Source organism: Callorhinchus milii, unplaced genomic scaffold (genome assembly GCF_018977255.1).
Source record: "Callorhinchus milii isolate IMCB2004 unplaced genomic scaffold, IMCB_Cmil_1.0 Scaffold1, whole genome shotgun sequence".
NCBI lineage: Eukaryota > Metazoa > Chordata > Chondrichthyes > Chimaeriformes > Callorhinchidae > Callorhinchus > Callorhinchus milii.
Genome location: NW_024704742.1, coordinates 31,041,609 through 31,066,957, shown reverse-complemented (window position 1 = coordinate 31,066,957; position 25,349 = coordinate 31,041,609). Strand labels below are relative to the sequence as shown.

The following is a 25,349-nucleotide window of genomic DNA, read 5'->3' as shown; positions in this document are numbered from 1 at the left end:
GGCAGAGCGGGTCATGGCAAGGATGTGGGGTATAGCTGTCATCCAGGACTTGATATCCAACAGGCAGTCTGTGAGGACAGCAGTTGTCCTGGAATTGAGGGTGGAGGCAGAGAGATAGAGTTGAGTGTCATCCACATACATATGGAAGTTGACTCCATGTCTGCAGACAATGTTACCGAGGGACAACATATAGATATTGAAAAGGAGGGGACCAAGACAGAGCTCAGAGGAACACCACATGTGATGGATGGTGCGGGGGCTGGAGGAGATCACATTGGGACTTTAAGCTCACAATCCAGCCTGACACACAAGTGCAGTGCTGGGGAGGGCCACTTTGTTGGAAATTCTGTCCTTCAAGTGGACGTTAAAGATCCCATCCCACTATTCAAAAAGAGATGGAATTTCTTCCTATGTCCTGGCCAACAACCAACCCCCCCCAAGTAAAATCGCTCCCTCACTTCATGACCGCGCACAAATTGGGTGCCAGGTTGGCCTAAAGGTACGGTCACTGCGCTTCACAGTAAAATCCTCCGAAACGCTTTGAGACGGGCTCCACGATCCAACAACGAGCGAAGAAGTCAAAGGCCGGGATTATTATCATTATAATTATTATTAGGTTATAATCGTAAATCATCTGTTTTTTTTTTGGGGGGGGGGACTCTTTGTTGTGGCAGCACAGAGTGGTATTTCAGTAGGAGAGGAGGAGGGGGGGAGGGGTTGGTGGTGGTGGTCGGCGAGTTAATAATAAAAGGTAACATTACTAAGCAGTGAGAGCTGAGGGAAGCTTCACTGCGCTGTTGCTGTCTGTGCTGCTGGTGACTTGTTGTGAGTGGGGAGGGACGAGGAGGGGGAAGTGACGCTGAGAGAGAGGGAGGCGCCGGCTCTGGGCATCCTCCTGACTCGGTCAATGACTGTGCTGGACAGTGGGGGTTGACCAGTGAGTTACTCAGGGCAGGGAGGGGGGGCAGGGAGGGCAGGCGGGGCAGGGCAGGGAGGGGAGGGAAGGGCAGGGAGGGGGGGCAGGGAGGGCAGGGAGGGCAGCTGAGCTGAGCGGGTCGGTGGGTATATTAGTGTGGGATCTGGACAGTGGGGTCAGGGAGAGAGTTAATCAGTCAGACAGTGGGCGCTGGTTAGTGAGCTGGTGGTTAGTGAGCTGGTGTGGGGGGTTAGTGAGCTGGTGTGGGGGGTTAGTGAGCTGGTGGTTAGTGAGCTGGTGTGGGGGGTTAGTGAGCTGGTGGTTAGTGAGCTGGTGTGGGGGGTTAGTGAGCTGGTGTGGGGGGTTAGTGAGCTGGTTAGTGAGCTGGTGTGGGGGGTTAGTGAGCTGGTTAGTGAGCTGGTGTGGGGGGTTAGTGAGCTGGTGTGGGGGGTTAGTGAGCTGGTTAGTGAGCTGGTGTGGGGGGTTAGTGAGCTGGTTAGTGAGCTGGTGTGGGGGGTTAGTGAGCTGGTTAGTGAGCTGGTGGGGGGCTGGTTAGAGAGCTGGTGGGGGGGTTAGTGAGCTGGTGGGGGGTTAGTGAGCTGGTTAGTGAGCTGGTGTGGGGGGGTTAGTGAGCTGGTGGGGGGGGGTTAGTGAGCTGGTGGGGGGGGTTAGTGAGCTGGTGTGGGGGGTTAGTGAGCTGGTGGGGGGGTTAGTGAGCTGGTTAGTGAGCTGGTGTGGGGGGTTAGTGAGCTGGTGTGGGGGGTTAGTGAGCTGGTGTGGGGGGTTAGTGAGCTGGTGTGGGGGGTTAGTGAGCTGGTTAGTGAGCTGGTTAGTGAGCTGGTGGTTAGTGAGCTGGTGGGGGGGGTTAGTGAGCTGGTTAGTGAGCTGGTGGTTAGTGAGCTGGTGGGGGGGGTTAGTGAGCTGGTTAGTGAGCTGGTGGTTAGTGAGCTGGTGGGGGGGGTTAGTGAGCTGGTTAGTGAGCTGGTGGTTAGTGAGCTGGTGGGGGGGTTAGTGAGCTGGTTAGTGAGCTGGTGGTTAGTGAGCTGGTGGGGGGGTTAGTGAGCTGGTTAGTGAGCTGGTGGTTAGTGAGCTGGTGGGGGGGGTTAGTGAGCTGGTGGTTAGTGAGCTGGTGGTTAGTGAGCTGGTGTGGGGGGTTAGTGAGCTGGTTAGTGAGCTGGTGGGGGGGGTTAGTGAGCTGGTGGTTAGTGAGCTGGTGGGATGTCAGAGCAGGAGGTGGTGTCGGGTCGGGAGGAGCAGCGCTGCCCCGGGGCCCCGCCTGAGGCCCAGGCGGACTGCAGGAGCTCACCCGGGGCCGAGGATTATGTATTCTACAGGTACCGAAGGCCTCTCCATCACTGTCTGTCTGACTCGCTCTCCCTCTCCCTCTCCCCATCTCTCCCCACCTCCTCCCTCCCTCTCCCCCCTTCCCCCGTCCCTCTCCCCCCCCTCCCTCTCACCCCCTCTCCCCCCCCCTCTCCCCTCTCCCCCTCTCCCCCCCTCTCCCCTCTCCCTCTCCCCCCCCCTCTCCCCCCCCCTCTCCCCTCTCCCCCCCTCCCCCCTCCCTCTCCCCCCCTCCCCCCTCCTCCCTCTCCCCCCTCCCTCTCCCCTCTCCCCCTCTCCCCTCCCCCCTCCCCCCTCCCTCTCCCCCTCCCCCCCTCCCTCTCCCCCCCTCTCCCCTCCTCCCTCTCCCTCCCTCTCCCCCCCACTCCCTCTCCCCCCTCTCCCTCTCCCCCCCCTCCCCTCCCTCTCCCCTCCTCCCTCTCCCTCCCCTCCCCCTCCTCTCCCCCCCTCTCCCCCCTCCCTCTCCCTCCCCCCTCCCCCCTCCCTCTCCCCCCTCCCCCCTCCCTCTCCCTCCCTCTCCCCTCCTCCCTCTCCCCTCCCTCTCCCCCCCTCTCCCTCTCCCCCCCCTCCCCCTCCCTCTCCCTCCTCCCTCTCCCTCCCCTCCCCCTCCCTCTCCCCTCCCTCTCCCCCCCCCTCCCTCTCCCCCCTCCCTCTCCCCCTCTCCCTCTCCCCTCCTCCCTCTCCCCCCTCCCTCTCCCCTCCCTCTCCCCCTCCCTCTCCCTCCCTTCTCTCGCCCACTCTACCCCCTCCCTCTCCTCCCTCTCCCCCCCCCTCCCGCCTCACTCTCCCCCCCTCTCCCCCCTCCCTCTCCCTCTCTTCCTCCCTCTCCCCCCCCTCCCTCTCCCCTCCTCCCTCTCCCCTCCCCTCCCCCTCCCTCTCCCCTCCCTCTCCCCTTCCCCTCTCCCTCCATAACCCATAGATTATGTTACGTTTATGTTTCTGGAAAGAAAACAAAAAATATTGTTATTACGGCCCAGGATGTCTCTCCAATATGGCGCCCGGTCCTCAGAAGCCCTCCCTGGTGTGTGTGTGTGTGTGTATATATATATTATACAATGTTGGAGGGTGTTACATTGTCTGAGGTCTCGGCTTTCGGATGAGACGTTAAAGCCAAGATCCCGTCCGCCTGTTCAGAGGGACAGTGAAGGTCCCGGGGGCGCTATTCGAAAAGAGACGCGAGTTTCCCTCTTAATAATAATAATAATAATAATCCTTGCATTTGATATAGCGCTCTTCACGTCGGGAGGACGTCCCAAAGCGCTTCACAGAACACACTGTAAAGTGAATTGACTGTATATTTGTGGGCGAACGCGGCAGCCAATTGCACACAGCAATGTCCCACAAACTGTCGTAGATTGAAAATGACCAATTTATTATTGTTTTGGGTTTTGGAGGGATTATTATTAGGCTCTGTGTGGAGTAAGGAAACTTGCCCAAGGTTTCGCCCTCTGCCTGGAATTGAACTCAGGTCTCTCGCTTGCAAAGCGAGTGCTCTAACCACTGAGCCACAGGACTTCCGGTGCTTTGGCCAACAATCCCCCAAATGAAAATTGCCCACTTCGCTCCATGGCTGTTTGCGGCGGAAGGTTGTTGCGCGCAAACGGGTTGCCGTGTTCACCCGCAAAATACAGTCAAAGCCACTTCAAAATATACGCCGTGAAGCCCATTCAGACGTCTCGACGACGTGATTAGACGCAATATTAAATGCAAGGATTATTATGTTGCGTGTTTTTTATATGCACCCGGATAACTAGACTGGAGCTATAAGACTAAAACCACGATGATAGAACAGGCAGATTAGAGCTAGGCGTAGTAAAAACAAATAATAACAATCCTTGCATTTGATATAGCATCGGAAGGACATCTCGAAGAGCTTCATAGGATTTATTGTGAAATGGAGTGATTGTGTATTTGTAGGCAAACACAGCAGCACAATTGGGAACAGCAACACTCTGCAAACAGCCATGGAGGGAGTGACCAATTTTATTTGGGGGATTGTTGGCCAGGACCCCGTGAGTGACTCGGTTTTCTTTCGAAATAGTGCCATGGGATCATTAATGTCCACCTGAACAGATAGACGGGACCTCGTTTTCATATCTTATCCGAAGCGGGGAAAAACCTTCCATTTGATACAGCACTTTTCTTGTGGAGTCCCGTAGCATAGTGGTTGGATCGCTCGCATCTCAAGTAAGAAAATCCGGGTTCGATTCCTGGGTAGGGCAAAACCTTAGGCAAGTTTCTCTTTGACCGAGCCTTCAGCTCCCCTCTCGACTCTCTACCATGACCATTTCCCCCTGCTCGGGTCATGACCCAACTGTGCTACGCCTTGGGACGTCCTCCCGACGTGAAAGGCGCTTTATAAATGGAATCTTGTTGTTGTTGTTGTTTCCTTACTCTATATGCCTCGGTTTCTCCAGCAGTAAATAGTCAATTGTTAGTCTGGTTGTTAGTCAATTAGCAGATAATCATCCCAAAAATAATTGGTCACTCAATCCACGACTGTTTGTGGGACATTGACATGGGCAATTGGCTACTGCGTTTGGCCCACAAAATACAGTCAATTCACTTTACAATATATTCTTTGAGGTGTCTCAATGACATGATGATGCACTACATCAAATGCGAGGATTATTATTCACATTATGAGGATATCTCGAGGCACTTCACAGGATTTACTGCAAAGTGTAGTGTGCTTCTTGTGGAGACTGCTTTGCAAATTTAAAGGCTTAAGATTCAAGAAAATGAAACTGCGCAATTGGCTCTCGTGTTTCGCCCACAAATATGCAATCGATTCACCTTACAGTATATTATGTGAAGAGCTTTGAGATGTCTTGAAGACGTGAAAAGCGTTATATCAAATGCAAGGATTATTATATTTTTGTTACTTATCTCTCACTGATTGACTGATGGTGCGTCAAGCAAGAGGAGAATATGGGGGAATATGCTGGGACAAAGTCTCTTGATGTGCAAGTGCAGCTTTCGGTTTGCTCACCACCTCCCATGCACTCACAGAAAGAGTGACAACATTGTATCACGTACACAAAAGCATTGCGTGTTTGGATGCTATCTGAGTTTCTCCTGGTGTCCTGGCCAATAATCCCCCAAATAAAATTGGTCACTCCATGGCTGTTTGTGGGACATCACTCTACACAAATTGGCTGCTCTGTTTGCCCACAAAACACACACAGTCAGTGCAGTTCAGTATGTTCTGCGAAGCGCTTTGGGATGCCCTCCCGGTGTGAAAGACGCTGTACCAAATGTAAGGATTATTATTATCACGTGTGGGAGGTGATGATGTCATACGATCTATGCACTGTTTACACCACTGGGAGAGGCAAAGGGGCATTTGCCGTCAGAACCAGTCCTGCTGCCAGTGGCTCTAAGACAGCCTTTTCATCCTGAGTCAGTCTGCGGCAACTCAAACTTTTGTGAGCATTGCTGGACATTGCTGTGCGCGAGTTGGCTACTGTGTTCACCCACACACACAGTCATTGCACTTCATTATATTCTTTGACGTGTTTCAGTACGACCTCCCAAAATGCTTCACAGGATAACTAACGGAGTCAACTCAGCATGGAAAGAATATTAATCTAAGGCGCTAATTACCATCCACTCACCATGTTCATACTCCACCTTGCATCACTCAAACTGTATTTTAAAAGGTCTTTAATGGTCCATTTCCACAGGCTGCTTTATGGCCATGTGCATTGTAAAAACTGTGCTGAAAGCAATATAAAAACGTAGTTGGACTCCTAGTCCGTGACTCCATGAATGAAAAAGTGTTACCAACTTGGCTCTGGCATCAGCTTAGCTCAGTTAATAGCACTTTTGCCTGTGAGTTGAAGCCCTTTATCAGTATTTAAACCAGGCTCCGTGACCCCATCACTCCAACCCTCGCCCGACTACACTCACTCCCCATCCCTCAGAGGATCGAATTCAAGATCCTCGTCCTCACTTTCAAGGCCAACCATGGCCTTGCCCCCTCCTACCTCTCTGATCTGCTGACTCCCTACCAATCTGCCCGCTCCCTCCGTTCAGCGGACTCCTGTCTCCCGCCCGACCCACCCCACCATTGATGGCCGGGCTTTCAGCCTCTCTGCCCCCACACTCTGGAACTCCATCCCACAGTCCCTTCGCCTCGCTTCCTCCCTTGCCTCCTTCAAGGTCCCTTCTCTTTGACCATGCCTTTGGTCACCCTCCCACCTCTCTGCCTTCCCTCACCCCTACACCACCCCTCCCCCATGCTCGGGCCTCGACACCTGACTGTTCAGCGCTTTGGAATGTCCTCCCGATCTGAAAGGCGCTCTATAAATGTAATTTTGTCGTTACTGTTGTTAAACATTTCAGTAGCGGGGGAAATGCTGGGGTGTCAGAGGTGCTGTCCTTCAGATGAGATATTTAATTGTGTCTGCCTGTTCACACGGACATTAAAGTTCCGATGAATCTATTTGGAAAGAGCAGGGTGTTTCTCCTGGCGGCCTGGACAGCAATCCTCCAGCTAAATTTGTCATTCACTTCATGGCTGCTTGTGGAACTTACACGTGCACAAATTGGCTGTTAAGTTAGCCCACAAACACACAATCCCTGCACGACCATTACCTGTGATGCACTTTGAGACGTTTTAACATTATCTGCACTATATGAAATGCAATTATGATGATAAGTGGGCAAATGCACTCTGTAAATGTTGCTGATTCAGTTATATTGGTAAGGCCTGAGGTTTGATCTCTGACCTGTGTTTGAGTTACAGCATTTCAATTAGGGTTTCAGTGAGACCCAGCATCGTGGGGCTGGAGAGGGAAAGCAGTGCTGGTACATATGCCTGGTACTTTTTGTTTCCTCTTAAGGATTTGTAGTCATTTATGTACCTGCGGTTGAGTACAGCTCTCCTTATCTCTTATGATCTCAAGTGCAAAGTTAGATTTTCACAAAAATCCTGTTTAGCTGCAGTAAATGGGAGTCTTTGAGTTACTGATGTAGGTCATATAGTGTGCCTTATTATTTAGGTTTCTTTGAACTTTACACATAAGATCTCTATGCAACGCAGAGAGAGTATTGTAAAGACCTGCTAACATTGCACTGACTCCATCATTACCAAGGCAGAAAAAAATTATTTCAGCTCCAATTTTGGGCAAGAAATATTAATTGAGGTTCATCCTTTATCAACAGAGACAGAAAAGAATGGGCTGATATCGATCCCGTTCCACAGGATGATGGACCAAATCCAGTTGTTCAGATTGCTTATTCTGAGATCTGTGAGTATTGAACGAAGGGTTCCAGATGTAGATAGCAGTGGAGAGGGTCCTTGAGGTCTAAGAAGACTTTTTTTAAATTCTATCTTGAGTTTTGGCAGCCGGTGGGGTGGGGGAAGGGTTAGAGTATTATTTTTCTTCCAACAGTCTCTGGTGATCCTGTAAGCTGTCTTTCTCATCTACTATCTGAACCACTGTTAGACAGCTACCCTCTGCCATCATCATCGGGTCTGTGTTGCAAACAAATAATCAGTCTTCTTGTTTTGTCAGAAGTGTGCATACTCTCTTAACATCGCTAGGTCCCCATCAAAGAGAACAGCATGTCACAGGCAGGCTCGATTGTTAATTGAACAGACATTTGTTTTATTCACAGCCAATATTACATGAAGATAGAATTATAACATGGAAGTTCCTTTTCCTAATGTCTTCCCCAAAAGATTTCAGATTTTTTTTTAAAAGATAAGTTAAAACTTGTTGAAGGGGAGAAGTGGGGTGGGGGGAAGAAAGAGGGGCAATAAGAAAAATATCTGTCACAAAAAGAAGATACCAAGTTTCTTGGATCAGCTTTAGCTACTGAGGAGATGTGAGATCCCACTTGAGATCAGAAGAGGTTGTGAGGCTTGTTATAGTACCATAGAAATTTTCAGCACAGAAGGAGATAATTTTTAAATTTGAAATATTTGTGCAAATTTGTATATGTCATTTTGCTTGTCCTGACTGTCTCAAAGATCTATCCATTTAGTCCCATGTTTCTTCCTTTTCCACATTCCCTTTTACATTTCTCCTTTTCACATATATATATAATTCCCTCTTTTAAAAACAAATACGGAGTCTGCCTCGACCACAGGGCATTATGTGCCCTAACAACTCTCTGTGTTATATCTTAAATATATGCTTTCAAATTACTGACCGATGGAAATAACTTCCCCAGTCTATTTTTATCAAACCTCAAACACACTTCCTATCAGCCTCTCTGACTTCCCTCAGTGTTCCAGGTCCCTGAGCCCTGGTGACTTGTCTACTTTGAATTTCGATCAAAATTTTTTTTGGGTGGATTTCATTTCTCTCTCTACAAATTGTTCCACCTCCACCTCTTCTATCCTCGCAAACCCACTATCGCCCTCTTTTGTTTAGAAAAAGGTGAAATAACACATTTAATGTCTCTGCTTTTCCTTCAACCCCATTCCAAGATTTCTCTTTCATCTCTAATTGGGTCTACCGTTTCTTTAACAATTCTTTTGCTTGGTATGTATTTATAATTTTATTTTAGTATTTTTCTTTGTTGCCTGCCAGTCTTTTATCACAATCCTTCTTAGACTTTGCAACCTTTCTCTTTTACTTCTCCTCTATAATTTCGATATTCCGTTTGTTATCAAGCTCTTTGAGACATCCACTCGATATGGAAGGCACTATATAAGTTTAAGTTGTATTGAAATCAAACCTGTCTTCAACAACGAGTGACCTCTGAGTTAGGCTGTTCTAGGGTGGTTGTTAATGGGGTTGTTTCTGAATGGAGTTAGTTGCTTGAACAAGTTTGTCTGTGTATTGATTTTCTTTTGCATTACTTCTAGATTTACCATGTGTTTCTTTTTTAAGTTTTTAAAATTAATCCATGGAACCCTAGTTTTTTTGTTACACCACCTTCTTGTGGAAATATGTCCAGTTTTCAATCTATCCATTCCATATTTGAAAGTTTCCGACTATTCATCCATTGATTTATCTGCCAGTTTTTCTACCCAAGGTATCTGCTAGTTCCTTTATCTCCTTAATTTTTTTTTCCATTCCAGTGTGAGCTTTATCTCTCACACAGCACCCCTTTTTTCAATTTTATATCAAATCTAACTGTGTTATAGTTTACTAAATGTTTCCCTGCCTCTACAATAATAATTTGATCATTCAATCCATGACTGTTTGTGTGATACTACTGTGCGCAATTGGCCGCTGTGTTTCATCCGCAAAGTATACAGTCAATTCACTTTACAGTATATTCTGCTTTGAAACATCTCACCAAGGTGATCAAGCACAAGTATCAATTGCAAGGATTATTGTTGTTGTTATATTGATCAACGAGTCCCTAAGTTGTTCAAGGGCAAAGCCCGCAGATATGTAGAATAGTTGAGAAGATCCCTTGAGAAGCCTACAGAATGTAAACCATACTGGAAATACATAGAATGATATGACACGGAAACAGGCCATTTGGCCCAAATTGTCCATGCTAGAAATCTGGGATTAGGCTAGAGCTTTCAAAGTGATGGATAATTCGAGTTGATGGTAAATTCCATGAATATGAAGTACAGCAAGAGGGACAGTAGAGCAGCAGTCTGATAAGTAAGCAGATCAGCTTTTTTAGTGACAGGTTTGAATATGAGCAAATTTAGAAGAAGGGAAGGTGGACTGAGAGCAGTAGTGGCTGAAGACGCTGTGAAGAACACAGCAAATTCAGAGGTCCACGTCATGACGCCATTAGCAGATATACCATTGGGATCAGAAGCTTGATGTGGCATTGAGTTTTTTTTAAAAAAAGTCTTTTCGAAATTCATTTCTTTACTCATTTCATTTCTTATTTTCAGTGAGTTTAATTGGGTTGAAAATCATCAGTTTTTCTAAAGGTGCTTTTTTACCTCTCACTTTTCCACTAGTTCAAGATGTATATGATTACTTCAGAGCTGTCTTGAAGCTTGATGAACGGAGTAATCGAGCATTTAATCTGACGACGGATGCAATTGAGCTGAATGCTGCGAATTACACAGTTTGGTGAGATGGCTCTTCATTTTTAACATTTTTAAAAAGAAACAGACCGGAATTGCTTTAGAAAAGGCGCAGAGAAGAGAATTTTGCAATTTACTTATCCTGTTCCATGCTGCTACTGTTGAATTTTGTCAGTGAAGCTAAAGAAAATCCTAATAATTTGAAGAGTTTTGGTTGCGGACGGTAAGCGTTTAAGTAGACCAGCGTGGACCAACTAGCGGCTCACACAGGTTCTGTGTCGCTCCCCCAGGCCCACTCGGCGCTCCCCCGGGCGAGCTCGGCTCCCAGAAAGCTCCCTCGTTCCCCAGTGAAAAACTTCTCTATGTCCTGCATTCAAACCCTCCTCACTACCTCTGCAACCTCCCGACCCAGCAGAGCAAACTCCAGCTTGCTTCAAGTCGCCATTTTGTCCACGCTCTCTGTAGTTGAATTCCTGGAGTTCCTCCGACTCACTACCCCCCTCCCCTTGTTCAAGACAAGTCACAACCTAACTCTGGCCACGCTTTCGGTCATTTTTCTCCTCCGCAAACCACCACCTTCGGCTCCCATCCCCAGCTCAGGTGCCCAGCCAACAGTGAGAAGTGCTTTGAGATGTCCTTCCAACATGAAAAAGATGCTGTGTAAATGCTATGTTTCTGGAATACAAAATACTGCTTATTTGACCAGCAAACCTTTTTCAAATAGAGAATCTGGCCAGCGGCAGCCAAAAAGTAGGACTACCTGGTGTACATCAAATGCTGAAGAGTTTTTTTTCTGTCTGACATGCTCTGGAGAAGTAGATGATTATGATGTAGAAATTCTGGTGTTGTGCATGATGGATCTTAGTGACAAGTTTGAATACTTGTCACTAAGAACCATCGTGCACAACACCAGAATTTCTGGTTCTAGCACAGTGTGATAATGGTGAATAACAAGGTGGTAAGGATTGTGCCAATCTTGCCCATTTCATCTCGGGGAGATGCCAAGCAGAAGCCAGGAGCTTACCCACATGGAAGTAAGAAACGTGGAGTCCCGTAGCAAGTGTAAGGACCCGTGTTCAATTCCCGGGGGGGAACCTTAGCCAAGTTTCCTTACTTCACATGCCTCTGTTTACCTGGCAGTCAGAGGGAACCGATGTTAGTCAATTGGCAGATCGCTTTCCAGGGGTAAGCCCTCAAAAAAATGTGGTTACTCAATTCATGACTGTTTGTGGGACACTGCTGTGTGCATTTGGCTGCCTCGTTTCACCCACAAAATATACAGTCAATTCACTTTATAGTATATTCTGTGAAGCACTTTGAGATGTCTCAACGACTTGATAAGATGCTCTATCAAATGCAAGGATTATTATTATAAAAGCTTTGGGTCTTTCAATAGCAACCTGTTGCAGAAGGTTAAAATACTGGCTGCTTCAGCGTGCAGGTGTGTGTGAATTTTATACATTAATATATAATTCTCCCCTCAGGCATTACCGTCGAGTTCTCTTGCAATCTTTGAACAAGGATCTGGAAACAGAATTGATTTACATCTCGGATATTATTGAGGAGCAGCCCAAAAACTATCAAGTCTGGTATATTAAAAAAAAAGTTGCTTTGCCATGTTAATGATACCAGCTTATTAAATGGGAGAAAAAAAGAACACTTTCTAACTTACGTGTTGGTTGCCAGGTATCACAGACAGAAGATTGTAGAATGGTTGAAAGACCCTTCACAGGAACTTGACTTTACTTCTGGGATCCTCAAACAAGATGCAAAGAACTACCATGCCTGGCAACACAGGCAATGGGTAATTAAGGTACAGTAAGCGCTTCTTTCTTCTTTGAACCCATTGCATTGGAGATAACCGATCACTTAAGATCTGGGCTATCTTTCTCATTTACTGAGCATACCTAAACCATACAAATATTTTAGCTCCAGGTAATCAAATTAGATACCTGAAGTTTTGGTTGCAAATTCTTGAGAGCTGTAAAAGAATTGATGGGCAGTTCAGGATTTCAGAATTGATAGTGGTTCAATAATAATAATCATACGTGCATTTGATATAGCACCGGCCATGCTGTCTTCATCTCAAAGAGCTTCACAGGATTGTATTGTAGTGTACTAGTTAGAGCATTCGCCCTGCAAGCGAGAGGAGCCGGGTTCTATTCCCGGGCAGGGCGAAAACTTAGCCAAGTTTCCTTACTCTTTCCATATGTCTCTGTTTACCTAGCAGTAAGTAGGAATCCGGTTGTTAGTTGATTGGTGGATCACTTTTCCGGGGTAATAATCTCTTTAAATAAATGAATAATAATTTGGTCACTCAATCCACGACTGTTTGTGGGACACTGCTGTGTGCAATTGGCTGCCATGTTTCACCCACAAAATACATTGTCACTCCACTTTACAGAATATTCTGTTAAGCGCTTGGAGATGTCTCGATGTGATAAGGTGCTATATCAAGTGCAAGGGTCATTACAAGTAAAAAATTGATCACCCATTTCATGTCTGTTTGTGGGATATCAATGGACGCAGCTTGACTGCTACACACAGTCAATCTACTTTATTGTTTGTCCTGTAAAGGTCTATGTACATATTCTCAACATGAAAAAAGCTGGATCAAACGCAGATATTAGTATGCCAGTGCAATATTGTGCAAAATGCTGACTGTTCCTGCCTCTTGTATTGTACAGGAATACAAGCTGTGGGACAATGAGCTGGACTATGTGGATCAGCTCCTGGAGAAAGATGTGCGGAACAATTCAGCATGGAACCAGCGTTACTTCGTCATCTCAAACACCACGGGCTACAGAGACCCCGAAGTCCTTGACCAAGAAGTCCAGTTAGTCTTCCGCTGCTTTTACATTTTATTAGTAATTAAAGGGTCTTGTTGCATCCCAGCCTTCTGGCTACTCAAGACGCCTGTATTTTCTCAGGGTGAGGTGGCGGAGTTCATAGTCTGTACCAATAGTGGTTCACTGTTGAGAGGAGCAGCGTTGAGGTGTAAGGGACTGCTTCTCCCTCACAAGGGAGATTCAAGCATTCGGACCAATTAATCAGATCCTTCCAGAACACCTATCCCTACCACATCCCTTTTCATTATCAAACTGGGAAGACCTCAGGGCGAAACGTTGGGCAAGTTTTGTTACTCCATACGCGTCCGTTTACCTAACAGTAAGTAGGGACCCGGTTCTTAGTCGATTGATGAATCGCTTTTCCGGGGTAATAATTTCTTCACAAATAATAATAATAAATTGGTCACTCAATCCATGTCTGTTTGTGAGAAACTGCTGTGCGCAATTGGCTGCTGCATTTCGCCCACAAAATATACAATCAATTCACTTTACAGTATATTCCGTGAAGCGCTTTGAGATTTCTCGAACATGTGATAAGGCGCTATATCAAATTCAAGGATTATTATTAAACTGGGAAGACCGTTGGATAGCTATTCTGGAAGGATATGAGCAAGTGAGCCGAAGGGTCTTCTTCATCCAAACCGATCTTCTAATGTTGTTTCTTAAACAAGTACAATGCCCTGGCCTCAACTATTCCTACTCGGTAACCATTCCTGCTGTTCATTACTTCAAGCTAGACTCCGCAGCCCTCTCACTGAATCTACTGGTGATTGTACTTCATTGAGAGCAATCTGTTAATGTGTCACTATGCGGGATATACCCTTCAACTCAAATACATAGAAAACAAATGTGGGGATAGGAAGGCAAGGTAGGCAGAGTACATTTAGAATGTAAAGTTGTATTACTTCATCCTTTCATATTGAAAGGTCACCTTTGGGAAAAATAGCCTTTCAGCTGAAGAGCTTCTCCATGGAGCCCTAGAGACTCGTTTAATTTAAGTGGAACGAGCAGACTTGTTTTAAAAAGACAAAAAAGTCAGACATATGTCAGTGGCATCTAATGGATATTTGAAACAAGAGGTAGTTTAACATTTCCACTGAAAGCATCTACCACTCCAGTTCCCTGTCAGTTATCTAACCAATGTCTAGCAGTGTTTAATTGGGACAATCGATGATCAATTGCCTCATTGAAAACGTTGCATTATTGTGGTGCACCACTGCATTAAGTGTGTCACGTTTTCCTTGCTTTGTATTGCATGCCTGGCATTTCTTTTTTCTTTACCCGGGCATATGGCAGTGGGAAGAAAGTTAGACAAAACAAACTGTGCACACTCCAATTTTTAAGAAAAAAGACACAGAAAAAGACTCTGACCTTATTTGATCTCAGTCTTCCAGAATACTAACCCTATCGCCTTCCCATTAGACCGTTCCTAAATGAGTCTAATGTCCTGGGTTGGGCCACCTTTCCTGTTAACCCATTCCAGGTGCTGATTACAACAACAATTTGCATTTACATAGTGGCTTCACATTGGCTAGCATCCCGGAGCGCTTGATTCCATTTTCTTCCTGGTGTATGTCCTAAACTTGCTGGAATCCCACTCATTGGGCTGGCTGGCCAGCTCGAAACCTGCTATTCTTTGACAAGTGTAAGGAGTGTTGTTTAATAGAGGCTCCCAATTTTTTTCCCCTCCAGTTTTCTCTCTCTTTTCCGCCCACCCGCTTCCCACCTCCTTGCTCCCTCCTTCCCCATGTCCTGTCATAGGCACGTAGCTGCTCAGCTATGAACTCAGCTCAGGCTAAAATGATTCAGTGTGCTTTGCCACCACATTGCTGAATAGACTCAATTTCAGCCTTTCGCACAGGAGATTGTGGGCCAAGTTGCATAATATTTCCTGTTTTTACTAACTGCCCCATCATCTCCGATTGTAATTGTAAATCAGCGGCTGAAATGGGTTACCAGGAAAGGTGGCTGAGCCCAGAACTCGGGATTCATTTAGGAACCTTGCTGATGGGAAGACAGTAGGGTCTGTATTCTGGAAGACTGAGATCAAATAAGCCCGGAGGACCTTTTTCTGTTTAAAATATAGAGTGTTCAATTATTTTTTCCCATTGAATTTCCTTCCTGCTGCTATATGACATTTCAACTGCCTGTTCACGTGGACATTAAAGGTCCCATGGCACAACTTGAATGGAGAAAGGTGTTTATTCCAGTGTCCTGGCCAACAATCCACCAGATAAAATTGGTCATTCACTTTAAGGCTCCTTGTGGGACTTTACAGTGTGCAAATTGGTTGTTTATGTTTGCCTACGAAATACAATTCAGGATGAAAGTCCTGTGAAGTGCTATGAGATGTCTGACCAACGCAATAGAGCACTCTATCAAATGAACGTATTATTAATTACTTTGCCTCTTATAGATATATCTTACTTTGCAGGTACACCTTGAAGTTAATAAAAAAAGCTCCTCATAATGAAAGTGCTTGGAGTTACTTGAGAGGGTAAGTTTATTTTCTTTTTAGAATTATAAGCTGATATACCTGTTAACATTGTGGTGCTTTTCGGGTCATAAAAGTATCCTGCATGAAACGTGCATAAGGGGGAATTGAATTTACCACTTTGAATTTATTTCTGAACTTGGTGAGCGTTTTTAATAATCAGCAATGATCTTCATAGAGTCTAGTGATAAGTGGAGAATATTGTTCAGTAATCAATCTTAGTTTATATGTAGGAAAGAGGTTAGTTTTAATCTTGCCACCGTGAGAACATAGGAATGTAAAGGACTGTAAAATAACATTAGAGTACATCTGGCCGGTCAGTTCCACGGGCCATCAGTCCACACTTCTGATGAGACAGGCTTTCTTTTTGGAGTTGGACAAAATGCTGACAGCAATGCTTCTTGGGATTTTTATTGAGAAGTCCCGTAGCATAGCACTCTCGCCTCACAAGCGAGAGGACCCGAGTGTGATTCCCGGCTGAGGCGAAACATTAGGCAAAGTTTCCTTACTCCACACGCCTCAGTTTACGTAGCAGGAAGTAGGAACCCAGTTGTTTGTCAATCAACAATTGGCAGATCGCTTTTCAAGGGTAATAACCCCTGCCCCTCCAAAAAACAAATTGGTCATTTACTCCATGACTGTTTGTGGGACACTGCTGTACGCAATTGGCTGCCACATTTCGTCCAAAAAATTTACAGTCAATTCACTTTACAATATTCTCTGTGAAGCGCTTTGAGACATCACGATGATGTGATAAGGTGCTGTGTCAGATGCAAGGATTATTGTTTAACTGTTATTCTGAATTTTATTTTGGAATTCACTTTATAATTTGAGAAATCAACCCTGATTGACCTTCTTTCTCCCTCCCCCAGAATTCTGCATGATCTCTGTCTATCCACGTACCCTCAACTGTTGAATCAAATCCTGGAACTGCAGCAGATGACTAGTTCCCCTTACTTATTCGCTTTCCTGGTGGACATGTACGAAGACTTTTTAGAGAACAACTGTGAGAACAAGGAGGAGATTCTAGCCAAAGCACTGGAGGTACATCACTGACAGTTTACTCTTTGAATCCAATAATATTACTTTGTGATTGGTCACAGACATCAGTCCAGCTCAATTGGTAGACTCTCGCTTCTGAATCAAAGTTTTGAGTTCAAACCCCATGTTCGGACTTCCAACTGACATTGTTTAGGCTGCTGCTCCAATGCCATGCTGGGTGAATGCTGCATTGCTCGAGAAGCCATGTTTTGGGTGAAATGTTAAACTGAGGTTTTGACTGCGTTTCATGTGGACCTTACAAATCCCATGGCACTGTTTGAAAAAAGAAGGAATTTCTCCTGGTGTCCTAGCAAGATAAAATTGTTCATTCACTTCATGGCTGCTGCTGCTGTGTGCAAAATTGGCTGCTATGTTTACCTACAAAATACAGTTACTGCAGTACAATAAATTCTGTGAAGCGCTTTGAGACATTCAACAACAACTTGGATTTATATAGTGCCATCCACGCCAGACGGCGTCTCAGAACGCTTCATAGTAACGGATCCCGGGGCCGAGCCACGGGGAGGGGGGGGAAGGTGACCAAAGGCGCGGTCGAAAAGAAAGGTCTTCAGCCGAGACCTAAAAATAGGAAGAGAGGGAGCGAGACGAAGGGAGTGAGGAAGGGAATTCCAGAGCCTTGGGGCATAGTGGCTGAAAGCACGGCCGCCGAGGTTGGAGTGGGGACAAGGAGGAAACCAGGCCTGGTGGAGCGAAGGCAACGGGCACTGTTTTGAGGAGAGAGGAGGTCAGAGAGGTAGGAGGGGTGCAGAGGAGTGGAGGGATTCTCCTGTAATGCACTAGACCAAATACAGGAAGAAATATTTCATGTCCTTATAACTCTGTATAAAATTAAAGATCTCTTTTCTCCTAACCTTACCCTTGTTTTTTTTTGAGGGGGGGTGTAGTAATAATCTTAAATTCATGCCTTCCGGTTACATACTCGTTGACCAGTGGAAACAAATGCATTTTGCTTTTAACCAATTTGTTTTTCCATCCCTCGCAGCTGTGTGACTTGTTGGCTACATCAAAAGATACCATCCGCCAGGAATACTGGAAATACTTTGGTCGAAGCCTGAAAATCAAGTATGGCGCTAATAAAGAGGATATTGAACCAATTGAAAAGGAGGATATTGAGCCAATTGAAAAGGAGGACATTGAGTCTACTGAAAAAGCAGACAGTGAGTCAACTGAAAAGGACCTACCTCTTGAACATAGCTATAATAACTAAAGACCATTGCTGTAGTCTGCATTACCCGGTATGGAGAGCGAACAAAATTGTGATCAATATGTTTTTTGATGGAGTTGTTAACATTCATATTTAAGCTTCTCTCAACATCAGCTACTTACCAATCCTGTATGTGCAATTTGCTAAACATTCTGTTACCTTTTTGTAAATATTATTATTTTTGTAGCACGAAGACTGGACTAAGTAACAACTGTAAAACCACATTTGGTCACTTTGTTTGCTTCTGAATGTATACATACAAAATAAACGGAGAGGAAGCTGAATGAGTTCTGTTTGCTTTATTGACTTGATGGTAAGGGGAGAGAGATTGAAATATATTTAAGCTGTAATGATATGCTTGCCACTTGGATTTTATAGCTGTCATAATTCCAATTAAAACATTCACATAAGAAGACTGAAATAAAAGTACTGTACAGTTTTTAACGGGCGATTGCTGACGCCAGCTTTTGTGAAAGTGCGTGAATAAATTGTGCATTCTTGTAATATAATTAAAGAGACATTTATACTGACCCAATTGTTTTGGTCATTTGGTAACTGCTCCTGGTTATCTTAGAATCATAGAAATTCCCCCAAACAAGGAGGACTTTTGTGTCTGTGTTGACTCTCTGAAAGAGCTATCCAATTAGTTCCACTTACCTGCGTTTTCCCCAAATTTTAACTGGGAAAAAGGTATTTGCAAACAGTCCCTGCATTTTACAGTAAATCATGGGAAGTACTTTGAGATGTCCTGACATGAAAGTCACTGTGTCAAATGTAAGGATTATTATTGTCAAATATTTATCGATTCCCTTTAATAGTATTAAGTACTAAATAATCGATTTCAAGATCCTCACACTCGTTTTCAAATTCCTTCATTGCTTGGTAGCTCCCTACCTCTCCTTGCTCACTCCCCAATCCACTACCCGCTGCCTCTGCTCGATTGGCTCTGGCCTCCTGCATGTCCCTCGTGCTCTCTGTTCCACCGTTGGGGGCCGTGCTTTCAGCCACTATGCCCTGAAACTGGAACACTCATCCTCTATCCCTCTGCCTGGCCCCTTCTTTCCCCATCTTTAGATTGCACCTGAAGACCTTCCTGTTCAATTGTGCCTACAAGTCACCTCCCTATCCCCCCCCCCGGCTCAGTATCGTGCTCAGCCACTGTCAAGCGCTCCGAGACGCTACCCTGCATGAGGGGCGCTATATATGTGTAAGATGTTTTTGATCTTTTTGTATTCATACATTGATTTACACTTTCCATTTTCACGTGCTTACTTCAGATTGTAGGATGCAGTCTGGGGAAGTGGCAAATGGATATCAGAAGCTGGAAATGGCTTATGCTTGTTGCTGTAAGACGACTGGAAGATTCTTAAATTCAGTAAAAAAAACTGCAGAAAAACGGCTTTCAAATTAAGACTTGGAAAAAATTCTAGCATTCTGGATGACCTTGAACTTTAAGACTATGGGCTTCAGGTGATGAGGCATTTTATGAATACAGAGTCTAAATGACACTGGTTGGAGACCTAGACCGTATTGTCTGCCTGCTCTCCCAGCTGTGAATGATGGGGGAGAGTGTTAAAATGGGAGAACACATAAAATAAAATGATTCAAATGGCTACTCTTTGCCACTTCCGCCATCAACCGATAACAGATCGACAATGTCTGCTGAGGACTATTTCATTGATCCATGATTAACTCACAGGAAGGGATATTCTCTCTGGGTTTTTACTGTCCCACATGATGTTTTTAGTCCCCATATGAAGACACTGCTGTGTACTTTGCTGATTACGTGAAGTACGTTGTTTGATACCTGAGGATTCCCATGTAAATAAGACCACTCTTGGCTGACTCCTCCTCGGTCTCTGGTTAATGGGTTTAAAACTCATGTTGAACTTCATGAAGCCCTTCTAGAGCCAAACTTACACCTTTTGTCTTCTGATGTACAAAGACTTCTCCAAAATGGGGCTTCAAGTGATAACCTTCGTTAGTAGAGTGTTGTTTTGGGGTGTGCAAGTGTGATTCTTTTGGGCCTAGATTATTTTGGTTCTGATCCTGCTGAAAAGTCCATCTCCATCTCTGAGTCACCTGAACGATTGCGCGCAACCAGAGAGGATTCCAAGAAGACACAAGGCAGACAGTGTGCTGAACAGATTGATCGTACATTGATATTTACAGCACAGAAGAAGCCCACCATGCCTTTGCTGGCTTGTTAAAAGAGCAATCCATTCAGTCCCATTTACCTGTCATTTCCCCAAATGCCTGCAAATTACTCTTGTTTAGAGCTCTATCTAATTCCCTCTTAAAAGCTAATATGGATTTCGCCTCAACCACCACACCACAACACAGTAACAATTTCAGGCAGGAAAATATTGATCCATCTAGCCAACCCATCCAAGTTCCCATACAATTTTTTCAAATTTGCGTCTAGATCTGTGTAATTTGCAGATCAGCTCTTGCAGAGTTTTAAATCATTTTTGATTTGAATATTTTATAGTAAGTAGTTACTGGTTAGGTGCTGGTCTCCCGCAATGTGACTGCTAAAACTCAGATTGTTTAGAGGTAAGTGAATATCATCTATTACCCTCAAAGTGAAGCCCAGTACTGAAATATCTTGCCTGATCTTGTCTCCCAAAATCCTTTTGCTGAAACCCTTTTTTAAAAAAAATGATCTCTTTGTGGATTATTTCGCTTAGCCCTCTTGAATTCTCCTTCGCCTATTCACCACTCATACTCCCCACACATCTGTGTAAAGATGTACAGCGTATGCACTTTCTGTGTGCAAATAAAAAATATTGCAAAAGCTCATCGCATGCATCAATAATTCTAATTACACAGGCGCAGGTATGTATCTTGCATGTGCAAATATGCACACCGTGTGTGGACACAGCATCCAGGTAATATACAAAGTATTTTTACGCTTTGCTTTGAGCATGAAATATTGATCCTGTGGGTAGGTTTTATGATTGCAATGTGTGGCAACGTGGGAGGCGATGTAGGGGGACCAGGCGTCGCTGTGGAGCTGGCAGTCGGGATTGCTGTGCAGTGGAGGAGGTGCTGGTGTGTGTGTGTGTGTGTGTGTGTGTTTGAGGGGTGTGAAGATCCAGTGTGTGTGTGTGTGTGTGTGTGCATGCACAAGGCTGGTTGTGCATGCATGTGCATAGGAGCATGCATGTGCACAGGCTGCTTGTTGTGGAGGTGCAATCTCCAAGGTGCGTGACAGAGGCCGAGCCTCTCAGCCTCCCACCGACCCCAGGCTGAGCCGCCGGCCGCTCACAGAGCTCCCTCCGCCGGCTGACAAAGTGACACCAGGTCGGTGAGAGTGCTCGTCCACGGCCGCTTTCAGAGGCTTCCCATTCGACCGCAGAAAAAAACGACATTCAAATGTCATTGCAATTGTAGTTTGACTCTTTTTTTAAAAAAAAGAAAACAAAACAAAAAAAAAATTTTTTTTTTTAAAAAAATGCTTTTTTTGGTTGAGGTTTTAACAGTTTTAATGCGATTTTAACGCATTTTATTTGAAGGGCGTTTTGAGCGTTTTTTTTTCCTAACGTTCTGATTTGGTATTCTTTGGAGTTAAGTGTTATTGATGGATGGACTGTTTTTTAAAAAAATATGATTCATGTGATTTTTTTAAAAAAAACATTTAACATTAAGCCAAGTGTCAGTGATTTTCTATATGTTTGAGGTTTGTTGGTTCTTTACTGCTGGAGTCAGTGATAGTTTACAGTGTGTATGTGTCCTGGCTAGGTCTGGAGGAAGGCAATAATGCACTCACATGCTTTTTTATAATAATAATAATAATAATAATAATAATCCTTACATTTGGTTGGGCGCCTTTCACATCAGGACAAAGTCCCAAAAAATGGTCCGCAGGCTATACAGTAAAGCGGAGGGACGGTTTTGTGGGCAAACGAGGACTTGTGTTGCTGTCCGCGCTGCTCAGGAGCATTTACTAATTAATATCAGCTATCATTTAGAGAGAGCTCACATCCATGTATCCCCACGGGAGATTTCATAGCAAGAGTGCAAACTTATTTGCAAATCAAAATTGTTATTTGCTTCCAAATATCAAGTTTTAAATCCTGTTGTCATAATAGATCTTGAAGTGCTTCACAAAAGTGTCTGGAAAGTGCAGTGAATGTTTGTAGGTGATTCTTAGTACTGTGCATAATGTCAGCCAGTCTTGTGTTTTCTATCATGTTGGAAATGAAGTGTACACTAAATTATAATGACAATAATAATCCTTGCATTTAGTATATCTTATCATATTTAAGGACAACTCAAACCACTTTACAGGATTCACTGTGAATTGAAGTGACTGTGTATTTGTGGGAAAACATGACAGGACAATTGTGTACAGCTATGTCCCACAAACAACTTTGTTTTGTTCGCCAGGTCACCAGGGAGAAACTTCTCTTTTCGAATAGTGCCATGGGATCATTAACATCCACCTGAACTGGCAGATGGGACATTAGTTTGTAACATTTCATCCGAAGGACGGCATCTTTGACAATGCAACACCCCCCCCCTGTTAGCTGATGCTAAATCAAAGTTTTAATAAGAATAATCTCTGTATTTGATACAGTGCTTGTCACATCAAGAACGTCTCAAAGGATTTCACAACATTTCTGTAAAGTGTAGTGACTGTATTTCTAGATGAACACACTTTCAGATTGAGTGTAACATGAATGAGCAACTGTTTTATCCAATCCGTAACCTGTGCACAAATTGAGCTCAAGTCATCAACATTACAGCCATTTCGTATTGATTATATATATATATTGAAACCTTTGTATACAGTTTGGATTGGAAAATGTCCAGGAGAGACGATGGTGGTAATGATGGCTCATTGACCACACTGTGGGTGTGTCTGGGATTTGTGCCTCTCGTTGCTGTCTTTGCTATGGTTGCAACCTACATCAGAATGGAGCTGCCGAACAATGTGAAGGGACCTGAAGAAGCTAATGTAGGCCAATGTCCACAAGGCTACTTTAAACTGGGAGAAATGAGTGACTGCTTGCCCTGGCTGTCCTGTGAGGTGATAAAAAGAGACATTATTGTAAGGGAGCTGATCGGGCAAGGTGCCGTCAAGCAGGTGAGTGTTCCTTCAAAATATTCCCCAGAACCTTTTTATTGTTAAACCACATTTTTCTTCTTATTTATTTGCTTATGATGTATTGTCCCATGAGGAGAAGCTCCACTTCTTTCTAGTCTATACTTCTTTCCTCTTTGAATCAGGTAACTGGAAAGTGTTGATTCATCTATTTATCTATTCTGTACTGTATCGGTCTGCCATCTCTCTCACTCCATTTCTTTCAAGTGTATACTTGACTCCTGACTGCCGGTTAGTGCGATGGCGGGTTTTGCTACTGAAGTTTTTGTTCCAGTTAAAAAGCCGTGATCAAGGAAGTTAACAAGCTGCAAGTTGACTGTACAACTCTTACTTGATGGTCGTCACATTGACATCTGCCTGAATTTCCCCTCCGTGTTTTCCTCCATGTCACTGCCAAACTCCTCCACGGCTCGAGCTCCAGCGCGCCTGTACCTCCACTTCCTGGCTGCTCTTGGCATTTTCACTGTCTCCCAGTTACTGTGCAGCCTCACAAAGAGCATGTTTTGGGCCTGGAAGTACGTGCTTGTCATACGATAAAAGTGGTGCATTGTTCTCTCTGGCCACTGGATGGTACTATTGGATTCATAAAGATGCCATCAAATGCCAAGCATTATAACAAGACCAATTTCTGTGCTTTAAAAAAAATGGCCAACTTCCAGGTCATCGGGTTGCTATTGATATCACAGCCTGTGTCTTGCATGTGTGCAAAGCAGGAAGTGACGTTGGTGCCACTTGATGACCTGGAAGTTGGTCATTTTTAGCAAGGACGGAACTAAAATGTCTGACATCTGGATCATCAGGTTGCCACCAACATCACAAACTGTTGCTGCTCATGTGATTCCAACTCTTGCGGTTAAGTGCACATGTGATGATGGGCTGAATTGAATTGGATTTTATACAACTTATATAATTTATATACTATTTTATACACTTGCTAACATTGTGAAGCTGTCATTGCACACTCTATTTGTGGTGGACAAGACTTTATGAAGTGTGACTGTGGTCAGAAGAAATGTCAGACTAACCATTGTAAATGCTTCAAAGCAAAGTTGAAATGTAACTCCCGGTGTCATGGAAGCCTCACTTGTGTTAACAAATGAACATTTAACTCATCAGTGAATGAAATGTCACATTAAGTTTATGGTGAATAAAATATTAATTTTCATAATATGTTATGTATTTGTTGATGAGGCTAACAAGTGTCAAGACAAAGTTATCAATATGATGAAATAACCATTTTTTCATGAAATCCCTGACTTAATTTCAGTGATTTCATGTTTTCACAATTTTATTGAAAATTTCAGGGATTTCATGAAATCCCTGGTTTCACAACTTTACTGTGTAACATATACAGTATGTGTAATTAGTCATTGTTGCCTGTGTGTGAATACATCTGTCTGTGTTTTTACTGCAGGTTTTCCTGGCTCTTTGGAGAGGAAACAAAGTTGCTCTTTCCAGACTTGCTGTCCCTAAATTCAAGGCTGACTTCATTCATGGACTGGAGATGCTGAAAGGTTTACAAAGCGTGAATGTAGTCAAATTGTTAGGATTCTGTGAAGAAAATCACAGTATTCTCACCAAGTACCACCCTCTGGGGTCTCTGAACAATCTCAATGCTGTGATGGAACAAGAGAGATACCTGGGATTGAATACTTGGAGGACTCGATTTCACCTCGTGATTGAATACGTGTCTGTACTGAACTATCTGCACAACAGCCCCTTGGGCACCCGAGTCATGTGCGATTCCAATGACCTGGATAAAGTTTTGTCCCAATATTTGCTGACGTCAGAGCTGCACCTGATAGTTAATGATCTGGATGCTCTTCCAGTTGTGAACCGGAGCTCTGGGGTATTAGTGAAGTGTGGTCACCGGGAGCTGAGTGGACACTTTGTGGCTCCAGAGCAGCTCTGGCCCTATGCCCATGAACTTCCGTTTTCTGACCACCTCATGCCTTCGTATGATGAAAAAACAGATGTGTGGAAAATCCCCAATGTAGTGGACTTTTTGCTGGGGCAAGTGGAAGGCAGTGATGTAGTGAGGTTTCACTTGTTTGAATTACATCGGGACTGCAAAGGGAAACCCCACAGCACAGGCCTTCTGCTCAAACTGTTCTTCAGACTTACAAAGCTGTGTATGCCTCACTGACACAAGAAGCAGATGTGCCTGACCCACGAAACGACCTGTAAGGAACTAAGTTGGGGGAACTTAATTCTTAATTGAACTTAATTCTTGTGGTGTGCTGTACATTTTCTCCCAATAAAATTTCTTCTATATTAGAGGTTTTGAAAAAAAAGAAGAGTGTGCAATTCTAGGGGCAAATTATCAGGTGAACCCGAACGTCAATTTATCAGGGTGTAAACCCAGCCATATAGGTTTCCTGTCCAGCAGACAAGCCTATGCCAGGGTTGTGAA

The 25,349-nt window shown here is 44.5% G+C and overlaps 2 protein-coding genes across 3 annotated transcripts; both read left to right on the top strand.

The window, feature by feature from the left end:
• Positions 1-1,012: 1,012 nt before the first annotated feature.
• On the top strand, positions 1,013-18,356 carry fnta (farnesyltransferase, CAAX box, alpha). 2 transcript variants are annotated; one of them, XM_042339378.1, is made up of 10 exons: positions 1,013-1,156; positions 2,118-2,250; positions 7,427-7,512; positions 10,149-10,263; positions 11,702-11,806; positions 11,904-12,030; positions 12,905-13,053; positions 15,501-15,563; positions 16,433-16,604; positions 17,605-18,356. In XM_042339378.1, exons 2-10 carry the CDS (start codon positions 2,135-2,137, stop codon positions 17,827-17,829), a joined length of 1,158 nt encoding a protein of 385 aa, XP_042195312.1. In that variant the 5' UTR covers positions 1,013-1,156; positions 2,118-2,134; the 3' UTR covers positions 17,830-18,356. The 2 variants fall into 2 exon arrangements, with proteins under 2 accessions (XP_042195312.1, XP_042195309.1); XM_042339375.1 differs by lacking the exon at positions 1,013-1,156 and adding an exon at positions 1,983-2,009.
• A 4,081-nt stretch (positions 18,357-22,437) lies between these two features.
• pomk (protein O-mannose kinase) lies at positions 22,438-25,230 on the top strand. Its single transcript, XM_007912496.2, is given in 3 exon segments — positions 22,438-22,918; positions 24,351-25,014; positions 25,017-25,230. Coding segments are annotated over 3 exon segments (1,053 nt in total). The 5' UTR covers positions 22,438-22,636; the 3' UTR covers positions 25,124-25,230.
• Positions 25,231-25,349: the final 119 nt, after the last annotated feature.